We start from the raw sequence: 14,344 nt of genomic DNA, 5'->3' as shown, positions 1-14,344 counted from the left end.
TCTATAGGAGTTGAAATTTTGTCTCTAAGTGGAACAGAGCCCATTCTACAGCAATTTCCCTGACATGGATTCAGATTTCAGAAATGTTGGCCACTGTTCTGAAGTCAGTTAAAACGGCACTGATATTGCTATGACTATACGGACACTTCTTACGTCTTCCCCTGGATGCCTTTACGTGATGACGATTCCAATGGGGTCGATTGCGCGTTCACAGGCCCCACAAATGAAAAAACCCTGAAGCTAGTCATTCTTTTGGAGCTGCGTCATGCGCCTAGAGGACACCGGCCCGCTCCTGTTCCAAGCATTAGTGAAGGGGGTAATATTACTCGGGTCATGTTTCTACTCGTTATGGGAGTTAAAAACATCATAAGGTAGTTAATTTAAAGCGTTTTATAGCAATTTATATCCGTTTAGTGCGATTTTGGGACATTTATTTTTGCAACGATGTGAATAGTTGGGCACGCTTTTCAATTCATCCCGAACGCAGTAGGCATTTCCACATGGCAAGAGGACAGCTTTCCACCAAAAGACGATTGCTCTCAAGAAAGGATCCTTTGCCCAAGATACTGATGGAAGAACAGCTCAAGGTAGGACATTTTTATTATGATAAATCGTGTTTCTGTCGAAACATTTTAGTGGCTTAGGACGCCATGTTTTATGACGTAGCTTCGCTAGCCGCAAACTGTATTGAAAAGTAAGGATAAATTAAAAAATGTTATTCCGCAATTGTATTAAGAATTAAATTGTCTATCAATCCCTGTCCACCCTATATTTTTTAGTCACGTTTATGAGTATTTATGTATAAGAGTAGATCACTGTCTAAGTGGCGCAAGGACTTTTTCTGACCAGCTTGTCTACATTTCACATTGTCTAACCATGATTTTGGTGGCTAAATATAAACATTTGCGATCAAACTCTATATGGAATGTGTAATATGATGTTACTGGAGTGTCATCGGAAGAATTCTGAGAAGGTTAGTGAAAAAATTAATATCTTTTGGCGATGTTGACTTTTATCGCTCACTTTGGCTAGAATCAATGCTGGGCTGCTATGTGCTATGTGCTACGCTAATATAACGATTTATTGTGTTTTCGCTGTAAGACACTTAGAAAATCTGAAATATTGTCTGTATTCACAGGATCTGTGTCTTTCGATTCGTGTATGCTGTGTATTTTTACGAAATGTTTGATGATTAGTAAGTAGGTAAACACGTTGCTCTAAGTAGTTTTTCTATTCCATTTGTGACGGTGGGTGCAATTGTAACCTATGCCATCTACCTGAAATATGCACTTTTTTCTAACAAAACCTATCCCATACCATAAATATGTTATCAGACTGTCATCTAATGAGTTTTTTTGTTGGTTAGGGGCTATAAATATCTTAGTTTAGCCGAATTGGTGATGGCTACTGGTGTTGGTGGACAAATAAAAGATGGTGGATTATGCTAATGTGTTTTTAGGTAATAGATGTACATCTTTACATATTGTGTCTTCCCTGTAAAACATTTTAAAAATCGGACAAGTTGATTGGATTCACAAGATCTGTGTCTTTCATTAGCTGTATTGGACTTTAATGTGTGAAAGTTAAATATTTTAAAAATATATATTTTTTGAATTTCGCGGCACTGGTTTTTCAGTGGGGGGGGGGGGGGGGGGGGTGCCGCTAGCGCCACGCAGATCCTAGACAGGTTAAAAGCAATCAAGGCTCCTTTTGTTATTTAGTTTTATAACTAAAATGCTTGACTGTATTTAAAGACATGGATGACTTGTATGCTGTGTGATGACATGCACAAATGAGTGAGTGATTGAATGATGTACTGTATATTTAACCACATCTGGATGGATCCATAACAAATTACTATGTGAATAAATATCACTGAATGACAGATATTGGAAAAAAGTAGGCTAATGAAGGTAACAATGTGTTGCTTACTGGAACACCCAAAGTCATCCAATTGTTATAATAGGATTTGAAGCAATAGCCTACCCACGTGTGGTCAACTATTTCTGCATTGTTTCGCGCTGCTCTGAGACAAGCATGGGGACTGGTCTTGATAAATCAATGAGATTTTTATTTTCACTGAATCTCCCTTTAGGTATTGGTTAGACTACAATTAGGGTCTGGAAATGTTAGGATTATTTTGCTCTTCACTCGCTGTCACTTAGTAGCCTACTCCCGACCGGTCACGTTGTACAGCGCCATATTTTCCTAACAGAAACCCTGAGGGGTTTTCTTGGAATCGAAACACCATGATATTAATCAAATGAACATTTCTTAAAATCAATCCCATATACAATGTTCTTGCACAAACGGTTTTACATTCTCTAGTACAGCCAATGTTAAAAAAGTCAAATGCTTCTCAAAGATACCCTCTGGTGGAAAATCTAGCACTAACTAGCATTAATGGCAACATTGGCTAACAAACTTCTTCTGGCTGCAAGGGAAAGTGTTGAGTAGCCAGTGAAATCGTGCTCATTTCATACGGCCTCCTACTCAATTCTTGCTCGTACAATATGGATATTATTATTAATATTGGATAGAAAACACTCTCTAGTTTCTAAAACCGTTGGAATTATTTCTCTGAGTGAAACAGAATTCCTTTGGCAGCACTTTCCCTGACCAGGAAGTGAAATGTCAGAAATATGTGTTCTGTTCAACTTGATGCCTATATATGGTCATTACACTTAGGAGTCTACTTACACTCCATACGCCTTCCTCTTGGTCTCAAGAGGATGTGAGAGAAGAAATTTTGTGTTCATCTTGGTCAGGGGTGGAATAAAAGCGATTTCTTTGACGTGACCGTCCACTTCCGGTTCTCTGAAACGCGTGACAAGGAAGTGCCATTGCCTTCTGTTTTGCTGCCGTAATAGAAGAAAACTATCCCCGGCTCGGAATTTTTTTGATACATGTGAACATATCATCGTAATGTATGTTTTTTCAATATAGTTTAATCAGATTATTGAAATTTTTTCGTGAGTTTTGCCGTGTTCCGTCCTCTGACTGTGTTTACGTCGGAGAGATTTGTGCCACTCGGCTAGTGCCAATGCTAAGTGAAGAGGGAAATTTGCCATTGTGAATCCAAACAACGACTCATCTGGACAGAGGACACCTTGTTCAACATTCTGATGAAAGATCAGCAAAAGTAAAAGCCAATTTATGATGTTATTTCATATATCTGTCGTGCATGTTGACTGGTCGTGGGCGTCCAAGTTTTTCTGTCTATTGCTGCTATGCTAATATCACGCTACATTTTGTTTGCGCTGTAAAACATTTAATAAATCGGAAATATTGTCTAGAATCACAAGATGCCTGTCTTTCAATTGCTGTACACTATGTATTTTTCAGAAATGTTTTATGATGAGTAATTAGGTATTTGACGTTGGTGTCTGTAAATATTATGGCTGCTTTCAGTGCATTTTCAGATTGTAGCTGAAATGTAAACTATGAATTATACCTGAAATATGCACATTTTTTGAAAAAAACATATGCTATACAATAAATATGTTATCAGATTGTCATCTGATGAGGTTGTTTCTTGGTTAGTGGCTATTTTTTATCTTTATTTGGCCGAATTTGTGATAGCTACTGATGGAGTAAAAAACTGATGGAGTAAGAAAAGTGGTGTCTTTTGCTAACGTGGTTAGCTAATAGATTTACATATTGTGTCTTCCCTGTAAAACATTAAAAAAATCGGACATGTTGGCTTGATTCACAAGATGTGTACCTTTCATATGCTGTATTGGACTTGTTAATGTGTGAAAGTTAAATATTTAAAAAAATATCTTTTGAATTTTGCGCCCTGCACTTTGAGCTGGATGTTGTCATAAGTGTACCGGTGTCGGGCTGCACCCCTAACAGGTTAAAATAACGTGACAGCAGACACTACTTTTAAAGGAAGAACCACTGTATCACCCCACTATCAGATTAGGCAATGTATGTTTTTTTCCCCCCCCCACTTTTATCTGAAATCACCATCATCTACTAATTAACTTTAGTTATTTGTTTGCAGATAATAAGTGTTTGAAATAGTAATGTCAATATTTATCTTCAAAAATATCTGTGATATATAGCACAATTTTGGATTTCACCCAGTCTCAAAATCGAATGGTTTTGACCATTTGGAAGTTTTTGTCAGTGAGCCTCTCTTCTCCTCCTGCTTCTCTTCTCCTCCTGCTTCGGCCATGCAGTGCGGTTCGCAAGCGTACCCCTTATCAACTTTACCCTGTTGCCTGCTGGAGGTCATTTTGCAGGGTGCTGGCAGTGCACCTCCTTGCACTAAGGCGGAGGTACCGGTCCTGCTGCTGGGTTGTTGCCCTCCTACGGCCTCCTCCACGTCTCCTGATGTACTGGCCTGTCTCCTGGTAGCGCCTGCATGCTCTGGACACTACGCTGACAGACACAGCAAACCTTTTTGCCACAGTTCGCGTTGATGTGCCATCCTGAATGAACTGCACTACCTGAGCCACTTGTGTGGGTTGTAGACTCCGTCTCATGCTACCACTAGAGTGAGAGCACCGCCAGCATTCAAAAGTGGATGTCATAAGGTGAATGCACCAATTTGTAAGTCGCTCTGGATAAGAGCGTCTGCTAAATGACTTAAATGTAATGTAAATGTAAAAGTGACCAAAACATCAGCCAGGAAGCATAGGAACTGAGAAGTGGTCTGTGGTCACCACCTGCAGAATCACTCCTGTTTTGGGGGGTGTCTTGCTAATTGCCTATCATTTCCACCTTTTGTCTATTCCATTTGCACAACAGCATGTGAAATTTATTGTCAATCAGTGTTGCTTCCTAAGTGGACAGTTTGATTTCACAGAAGTGTGATTGACTTGGAGTTACATTGTGTTGTTTAAGTGTTCCCTTTATTTTTTTGAGCAGTGTATTTCATAACAATAACCAGGCAATTTACATTGGTTGTCACTCAACTAATAAAGCCTAATATTGCGCAAGCCATTTTGCAAGCATTTGAATGCTGATGGTGCCACGCAGATATCACTGAGAAACCAGTGATATCAGTGAATGAAATGTGGGTTAATGTCCAGTTCATTCATTTTGGCTAGTAGAAGGTGTGGTTATAGGGAGTTAAAGGCAGAGGAAAAATCTATGAAGAATGCTCTGGTGTAGGTTTTTGGTTGGTCAAGGTGTTTCAGGATCAGGTGTGTGAGGGCATCCTGGTCTCAGAGCATTTCATATTATTCTGTACGCAAATCCGGGACACTCCATTTAGTACGGTATGATACTGTCACACCCTGATCTGTTTCACCTGTCTTTGTGATTGTCTCCACCCCCTCCAGGTGTCGCCCATCTTCCCCATTATCCGCTGTATATTTATACCTGTGTTCTCTAATGGTCTGTTGCCAGTTCGTCCTGTTTGTCAAGTCAACCAGCATTTTTTTTTTGTCTCAGCTCCTGCTTTTCAGTCTCTCCCTTTCTCGCCTTCCTGGTTTTAACCCTTGCCTGTCCTGACTCTGAGCCCACCTGCCTGACAACTCTGACTGCCCCTGACCCTGAGCCCGCCTGCCATCCTGTACCTTTGTCCCACCTCTGGATTTACCTGACCTGTGCCTGCCTGCCGTCCTGTACCTTTCCCCCACTACTCTGGTTATCGACTCCTGCCTGCCTTGACCTGGCGTTTGCCTGCCATGTTGCTGTAATAAACAGTGTTACTTTGACACAGTCTGCATCTGGGTCTTACCTTCAAACCTGATAGATACAGTATGTTACATATCGTATGTTAAGTAGTAATATTTGGATGTCCACCACCCATTTTGAATGATATGTTACGAATTACAATTCGTATTATATGTTCCGTATATCCAAAATGTGCAATATGTTAAGAATTTGCTAAACGTATTATATGTTACAAATTCTAGCTAGGTGCCTAGGTGGCTAACGTTAGCTAGCTGGCTAGGGTTAGAGGTTAGGTTAAAGGGTTAAGGTTGGGGAAAGGGTTAGGGGAAGGGTTACCTAAAACGCTTAAGGTTAGGGGAACGTGAACTAACATGCTAAGTAGTTGCAAAATAGAAAAAAGTTGTAATTAGTTGAAAAGATGCTAATTCGCTAAAATGCTTGATTTAGCTAGATTGGTACAATAGCAATAATCCCAAAGTGCCAAATGCGCTCACCCATCGAGCTAAAGCAAGCATACCGCCTTATCCACTGCCCCCATTTTGAGGTTATAGTCAAACACACAGTCTGGTTTAATCTTTCTCTCTCCCATCAGGTGGTACACCTTCCCTGTGGCCGACATGGTTGCTGTATGGAAAGTGGAGAGGACATGGACGTCTCGTTTGCCAGCTGTTGACCGTTCTCCTTGAACTCCACCTCCCCTCTCTGCATCTTCCTGCTTCCGAATGCCGGCATCCCCTTTTCTGTTTGACCTGACTGTGCCACAGGCCCCTGTACTGTTGGAGAGCAGATGCTGGAAGAGTGTGGGACTGCTGTACCAATTGTTCACATACAAAGTTTGTCCCTTGCCGAGATGAGGAGCCAGCATTGTCGCCACCGCGGACCCGGACACCCCAAGCCCCTCATAATGTTGGATGTCAATGGTGGACCCTTTGCAGACTGTAACGTCCTGGACAAATCCTGTCTTCACGTCGCACATGACGCAGAACTTGACCCCAAACCTGTGCCTTTTGGAGGGAATATATTGACAGAACGCCAGCCTACCTTTCCATAACATGAGGGATTCATCAATGCATAGGTCCTTGTATGGCACAAAGACCCAACCAAATGCTAATGTCAGGCTGGTAAGAACATTTCTTATTTTGTATAAAGGGTCATTTAGGTTGGCAGTAGCATTGTTGACAAAATGCAGGCATCACAGCAGAACTAGGAAGCGGTCTTGGGAAAAGAGGGTGGCAAAGAAGTAAGTTGCAAACATAGGATCTGTGCTCCAGTATTATCTTTGGGAGTTCTTCTTTACTATTACCATGAGGACTGTCACCAGGAAGGTATACATTTCACTAATTGTGGTTTCACACATTTAGCTAGTTTCCCCCTTACTCCTGGCTCTCTCTTCTCCTGTAGCTCCAAGGCATAGCGTTTGGTCTCTTCTACTATGTCTCCCACCACTTCTGTCAGAAACAACTTGAAGCACTCTGCCTCAGATGGAAATGGCAAGGGGCTTTGCACTCCAGACTGGGACTCATCAAAGCAAACAGCAGGGCCAAGAGGGGTGAAATGGCTGGCAGCCTTCCAGCTACCACAGAACTCCTGTACTTCATCCACTGTCGGTCTGCCTCCATCACCACCAGCATCTTCAAAGGGACCTGGGACTTCATCAGTAGGTAAGGGGTCCTCAGATTCAGGGTTCTCAATGGCTACAAGGTTGGGGGGCAGCTCCTCACTGTCACTGTCAGAATCCGATTCCCGACTTTCAGACTCATTATCAGAATATTAAAAAATCTACAGAATATCCACATTTGTGAGTTGTCTCCTTTTGGAAGACATTGCTAATGCTACAGCTTAGCTCACTAGCTACATACATGAACAACAACACCGAATGGCTGAGTGGGAGTGAGAGGTTACGTGATTGACTGCCGGCACGCTCCGCTTGTATCAATAAATCACTATCAGAAAATGTTTTGTGTGATAATTATTTATATATTTACTGTTTTATTCAAATGTTTTAAAGTACTGGTGACAAAACATGCATTCCGATTATTGCATAGATTGTAACAGACACATATTATCTGTGTAAAATACTTTATTGAAGTTTGAACTGATTATGATGAGTTAAGCTAATTCCAGCTGTGTGTGGAGCCAAGTTTGTTGACATAAAATGCATTCTGGGTTTCACGTAATCGTTTGTTGGACCAAGGATGTTCTATCAAAATGAGGTGAGTAAAGGTTCACCCATTTTTAGAGAACTTCCGGAAGTGAATGGTGGGATGTGAACGACGGTAGACGACACACCCCCTTCAACATGCATACTATAAACAGACCAAACTCATCTTGTCTCCTCTTACCTTTGGTTTCTGTGAAAAAACAAACATGGCGATGCACAGAAACTAACCATCGTCGGATTACTATCAATTTCTACAAAGTGTTTTCCTCAATTATTTCGATCAAGGGTGAGCTCACCCGTGATGTGATTAATTATAAATAGTAATTGCTATTAGTTCATTCATATTGTAGTTTCTGTCAGCCGAGAGTTATAAAAATTTGAATGCTTGTGATACGTCAGTCTTTCCTCAGTTGGCGCGAGGACAAACATAGCCTACATTTTTATCGGTTTGGATGATTGTGTTTTACTGTATCTACTTCTGTGAATGTCGGAATATTGCATCCAAAAATAAACTGCTCACATTCTGGACATAATTTCAAATATCGAATTGCAAAAATCGCTGAAGCTGGAGACTTATATTTCCCTCACTAACTTTAAACATCAGCAATCTGAGCAGCTAACCGATTGCTGCAGCTGTATATAGCCCATCTGTACATAGCTCACCCAATCTACCAACTTCATCTCCATATTGTTTTTATTTACTTTTCTGCTCTTTTGCACACCAGTATTTCTACTTTTACATCACCATCTGCTAATCTATCACTCAAGTGTTAATTTGCTAAATTGTAATTACTTCGCTACTATGGCCTATTTATTACCTTACCACCTCACGCCATTTGCACACACTATATATATACTTTTTTTCTATTGTGTTATTGACTGTACGCTTGTTTATTCCACGTGTAACTCTGTGTTGTTGTTTGTGTCGTACTGCTTTGCTTTATCTTGGCCAGGTCGCAGTTGTAATTGAGAACGTGTTCTCAACTAGCCTACCTGGTTAGATAAAGGTGAAATAAAAATAAAAAAATAACTTTGTAATGACTGTGTTTGTGCAAAATGTTTCTGAAAAAAAACAGTGTGGCCAGCTCAAATGCTGATTGTTGCGTCATACCTAAACTGGACGTTCTTTTTATCACACCGGCTTGATCTTATGCTACAGGGACCACTGTAGAATGATCACAGCCGTGTGTTGGCACGTGTGAACAGGTTAATAGCGTACAACTATTATGGGTGATGTTTTGGTAATTCAGAGACTATTTTTATTTGGGGAAATAGGATGATTGTGCGGGACCTTTACACATTTGAACCGGGACCATGGGTATCAGTCGATTGTTACATCCCTACTCATTACTGTAGCCTATGCTATTTAATAAACTGTAGTATCAATCAACAATGGACTAGCACAAAAATATTCCGTGCCCCCAGCCATATTGGAGTTGTTGACAACGCAAAGACCATCAATAACCTACAGAAGGTGAAACAAATGCATGCAGTATTAAGCCATGGAACGTGTTGATTGAAAACCAAGCCCCTTTGCCACCGACAGCTATTGTGCTCATAATTCCTGCAGTGAAAATAGCAAAAAATATTTCTGACACACCCTCTGACCCATAGCGCTACCGCCAGTGATAAGATGTATCATTGTGTCAGGTTGGTTAAAATGGAGCCCTCTGAGTTGATTTGCACAGTGGGAAATGTATTGTATATTTTCTGTCAGAGTACAGTGGGTTAGGTCTAAATATGCTGAAATCAAGTCTTTGTCTCTCAGCAGAATCCGCCTTACCTGTAGAAGTGTCTCTAAATCCCTGAACTGTAACCCATTTAGTATGTTTCCTCAGGCTACACATTGTACAGCACAGTTCATTTATTTCCACCGAAATACCCCGCATATCTGATCTAAGGGAGAAGCATTCAAATGCATTTAAAGTTCCTAGTCCCTATCAGTTTAGTATTTATTTAATTAAAAAAAGATTATTTAACCTTTATTTAACTAGGCAAGTCAGAACAGGAAAAACAATATCCACCAAAAAGTCAGCGATCTGTCTTATCTACAAGCAAAAGCGTATCTTTGGGGGTCAGGGCATCAAAGGTCAAGGCAAGCTGAACTCACAGAGATTACGTCAGTGTCCATGGGGCTCATCTCCACCACGTTGGCATGGTAGGGCTCACCTCGCCACATAGGGGCATTGTCGTTGATGTCCAGGATGGTGATGTTCACCTGGAGGGAGGAGAAGAAAGGGTTGATGACTGTTCTGATTTCAGTTGAAGGCATAGAGATAGAAGAGATAGAGAGTCAAAGTGAAAAGAAGCATGTAAATCAGGCCTAGGCAAAGGCTGGCCCGGGGGACATACGCGGCCTGCGACCCGATTCAATACGGCCCGCGGAATCATGCTCAGATCACATAAAGAATTTGCGATTAGTAAAGTTTTGAAAAAAAACATATTTGTTATTCAAATGAAAAGTCCAATGAATACTTGCCTTTGTGTAATGATTTAACTCCCACCGCTTGTGGGACATTTATTTTGAAGGCACGTATAAATAACAACTGCACATGGACAGACAGTGACTGACAGGCTGACACACATGTCACAGTTACAAATTCGTTTTTCAAAGATTTCAATGAAAAGGAAAGGAAAGTAGACAATGAATGTAGGGTGTTCCAGCAAGAGTGGATAATGAAATATTTCTTTATTGAGGTATCAGGGAAAGCTTTGTGCTTAGCGTGCAAAGAGAGCATCGCTGTCTGGAAAGACTACCACTTGTCCCGACACTTCCAGATGAAGCATGCAGAGAAACCTAGGAACATGTCTTCTAAGCAGAGGGCAAGTGCATCGAAGGAGTTGATTTCTCAGCTGCAAAAGCAGCAAAGACTTTTCACAAAACTGCATTCAGCAAATGACAGAATTGCGAGAGCTAGCTATGTACTGTCCCACAAAATTGCTAAACATAGCAAGCCATTAGCTGAGGGGGCGAATTCATTAAATAATGTTTAATTCACTCTCCAGCAATACTAGGCCCGGACAAGAAAGAGCTATTTGAAAATGTTTCCCTGTCAAGACGAGCAGTGACACGGCATGTTGAGGACATCGCAGAGAATATGGATCAACAGTTGAAAGACAAGGTAAGGGATTTCACTTATTTCTCCTTGGCCCTGGATGACAGCAGTGATGCACGTGACATGGCACAGTTGTTGATATTCTTACGAGGCATTACCCCAGACTTTGAAATTACAGAGGAGCTTGCTTCAGTGCAGTCAATGAAGAGCACAACCACAGGGAAATATTTATTGGTGGAGGTTAATAAGTGTGTGGCAAAGCTGGGACTGAGTTTTGAAAAGTTATCCAGTGTGACCACCGATGGGCGCCCAAACTTGAAAGGAAAAAAACCTTGGTCTTTTGAAAAGGATACAAGATCAAGTAGCTGAGGTGAACCCAGATCAGAAAATTATTTTCCTGCATTGTATTATTCATCAGGAGGTGCTCTGTAAATGTGTTCTGAAAATGAGCCATTTTGTGGATACAGTCACTAAAGTGGTAAACTTCATAAGAGCAAAACTCTTTAAACCATAGGCAGGTTGTCTCACTGTTGGAAGAGACAGAGTTAGGTCATGCAGATCTCCCCTACCAGTCAAACGTGAGATCGCTGAGTTTTGAGAAGGTGCTTAAAAGGGTGTGGGACCTGAAGTCAGAGATTGTTGAGTTTTTGCAAATGAAAGGAAAATATGTGGATTTCCCTCAACTGCAAGATAAAGAATGGCTGGCTGATTTTGCCTTCACCATGGACATCATGGCCCTCATGAATGAACTGAATTTCAAACTAAAAGGGAAGGGCCTTTTTGCACATCAGATGTACAGCCTTGTAAAACCCTTCAAGGGAAAATTACTCCTCCTGACACACCAAGTAGAAGCCAACAATCTCACCCACCTTCCGACACTACTAGTCTGTTCCCTATCAGAAGACCAGCGGGAGAAGTATACAACGCTGCTGCGTGCTTTGAGCTGTGAGTTATCTCGTCGTTTTGAGGTTTTCAAAGTGTTGGAAAATGACATGCTTTAAGTTTCCTCTCCTTTCACCTTCAATGTGGATAACACTCCCACTGAGCTTATCAAACTTCAGTCTGATGCAGTGATTGGAGAACTATTCAAAACAATGTCCCTGACGAGGTTTTATGCATCTCTCGATGAACAAAACTTTCCAATGATTAGGAGTCATGTTCAGAAGATGTTTGTACAGTTTGGGTCAACCTATGTATGTGAACAGACATTTTAATGATAAAATATAACAAGGCAAGGCACAGATCATCTCTTACTGACTCTCACCTCTCAGCAATCCTGCGCATAGCGACATCAGAAACTATACTTGACTTCACTGCTCTAGTCAATACCCATCAGAGACTTCACTCCTCACACTGATTGAGTAGTTTAAATGTAATGTTGAGCTCTCTCTCGTTCTTGTTTTTGTGCATACCAGTTAACAAGACTTATGTCCGTGGTGCTGAATGCACAGTGTACTTTTCCCTCTGTGTAGTTCATTGCATGTTAAATAATGAAACTACCTACCAAAAGGAGAACATGGATGTGGTTTATTTCTGTGCATGTTAAAAAAGTAAAATAAGTAGCATATCTGGATATGATTTACAGTAGCTATATCGGTCAACACAGTCATACACATGATGTATAATCCTGTAATATGATTCTGGCCCGCGATGACACAAATATATTCTAATGTGGCCCTCCGTAGAAAATAATTGACCAGGTCTGATCTAAATGCTCTGAGAACAATAAGAAACATGAAGAGGTATGAAAATGGCGATGGGTTACCGTGGCAATGCCAGTTTTTTGCAGTGGCCCCACCCCTCCATCCACAGCTCTGACGATAAGGATATACTCCGACTTAAGCTCTCTGTCCAGTAAGGCTGTAGTGGTGATCTCTCCTGAAACACACGCACAGCAATATATAGGTCAAACACACATCTGACACTATACAAGCATGTACAAAAACACACTCGCTTTCTTGCATTTACACATGCTCATATACATGCAGGTCCACACGCAAACACACACACACACACACACACACACACACACACACACACACACACACACACACACACACACACACACACACACACACACACACACACACACACACACACACACACACACACACACACACACACACACACACACACACACACACACACACACATATACATAGGGGCAGACTTAGTGATTTGGAGGCCCCCGCAGAGGCCACTCTGAGGCCCCCTCCCAGAGCCTTTTGGGGGCCCTAAGCGAGATTTGGTTGCAGGTCAGGACCCCAAACCGCTAGAGGGGGGCTGCTGGAGGTGCCATTCGTTCCCGGAAGGTAATTCAGCCATGATTACAACAAGGTTTAGGGTAGCTAGCTAGACTAACTCACCTAGCTAACTCACCTAGCAAATGTAGTTGACATGCTAATTGAGTGACAGTCAATGACTAACATAACAAGAGGAAAACCGCTGATGCACCACAACATTTTTAAATCGCAACATTGTGCATTCTACAATTCTAACGCCCAACGGTAAGTTGACACCCCGACTTCACAAAAAAAATGGAATCACGAGGCCCTCTGATGATTTGAGGCCCCAGGCAATTGCCTTAGTTGCCTGATGTTAAGTCCGCCACTGCACACACACCTGAGCGAGTGTTGAGGCGGAACTGGGAGGAGCCCTGTAGGGAGTAAATGAGGGAGGCCTGTCCAAACTCTCGGGAGGCATCCAGATCAGTGGCATTCACAAACACAACTGTCGCCCCTGAGGAAGAGAGAGAGAGTGAGTAAAAGAGGAGTGAGTAAAAGAGAGGGGAAGAGAGAAGAAGGGATATCAAGGGGGATGGGGCGAGGAATCAAGGGATATGAGGAGGGAAAGAGAGAAGGGGGAGCAAGAATGGGGGATCTCAGTGAGATAGGGGGAGAGAAAGGGGTGGTTATTCAGAGTGAAAGAGAGAGAAGGAGACAGAGTAGTGAGAAAGAGAGAAACACAGAAAAAGGACAACAGAACAGAGGCAGTCAGTGGAGAGAGAAACAGACTGTCTGCGTCTATAATTCTAAAAACAGAACTTTCCATCCCCCCTTTCCAGTGAAGGATAGTGGCAGTGAGTGGGTTTATAGATTAGTGGATTATCAGCTTGTTTGGCATTGTGGTCCATGCCTGGCAGAGCCATGATCAATAATACCCAGGGAAGGGGATGAGAGGCTGGGAGAGGCTGAGTCCAGAGGCCTGGTGTTAGCTAGCTAAATTAGCTCCATGATCCAGCCTCACAGTCCACCAGCCCCACTTTGCTTTCAAATCAGCCCTCCAGTGTATATTTATATGTGTGTGTGTGTGTGTGTGTGTGTGTGTGTATCGGTGGGGGCAGTGTGTGTGTGTGTGTGTCTGAACTATTTGCCAAGCTCCGCAGCAGCTTTGACGGACGAGGGGGTAGTCAAATATCTCATTTCCTCCAGCGATTGGAAACAAATCTATTGTCTGGGATGAAAGAGTCCACTGAATACATTCATGAGAATGAATA

The 14,344-nt window shown here is 41.9% G+C and overlaps 1 protein-coding gene across 1 annotated transcript in view; it reads right to left on the bottom strand.

Moving 5' to 3' along the window:
* LOC129835970 (cadherin-23-like) overlaps nucleotides 1-14,344 on the bottom strand; it is a 717,892-nt gene that overhangs the window by 192,959 nt on the left and 510,589 nt on the right. Inside the window, exons 19-21 of the mRNA XM_055901677.1 lie at nucleotides 13,471-13,587; nucleotides 12,614-12,726; nucleotides 9,903-10,010 (exon numbers count right to left, since the gene is read on the bottom strand). Of these exons, the coding sequence (XP_055757652.1) occupies nucleotides 9,903-10,010; nucleotides 12,614-12,726; nucleotides 13,471-13,587 (338 nt within the window). The remainder of the gene's footprint in view (nucleotides 1-9,902; nucleotides 10,011-12,613; nucleotides 12,727-13,470; nucleotides 13,588-14,344) is intronic.

The sequence above is a fragment of the Salvelinus fontinalis genome, chromosome 37, assembly GCF_029448725.1.
Source record: "Salvelinus fontinalis isolate EN_2023a chromosome 37, ASM2944872v1, whole genome shotgun sequence".
Lineage (NCBI taxonomy): Eukaryota > Metazoa > Chordata > Actinopteri > Salmoniformes > Salmonidae > Salvelinus > Salvelinus fontinalis.
This window is presented reverse-complemented; position numbering and strand designations above follow the sequence as displayed.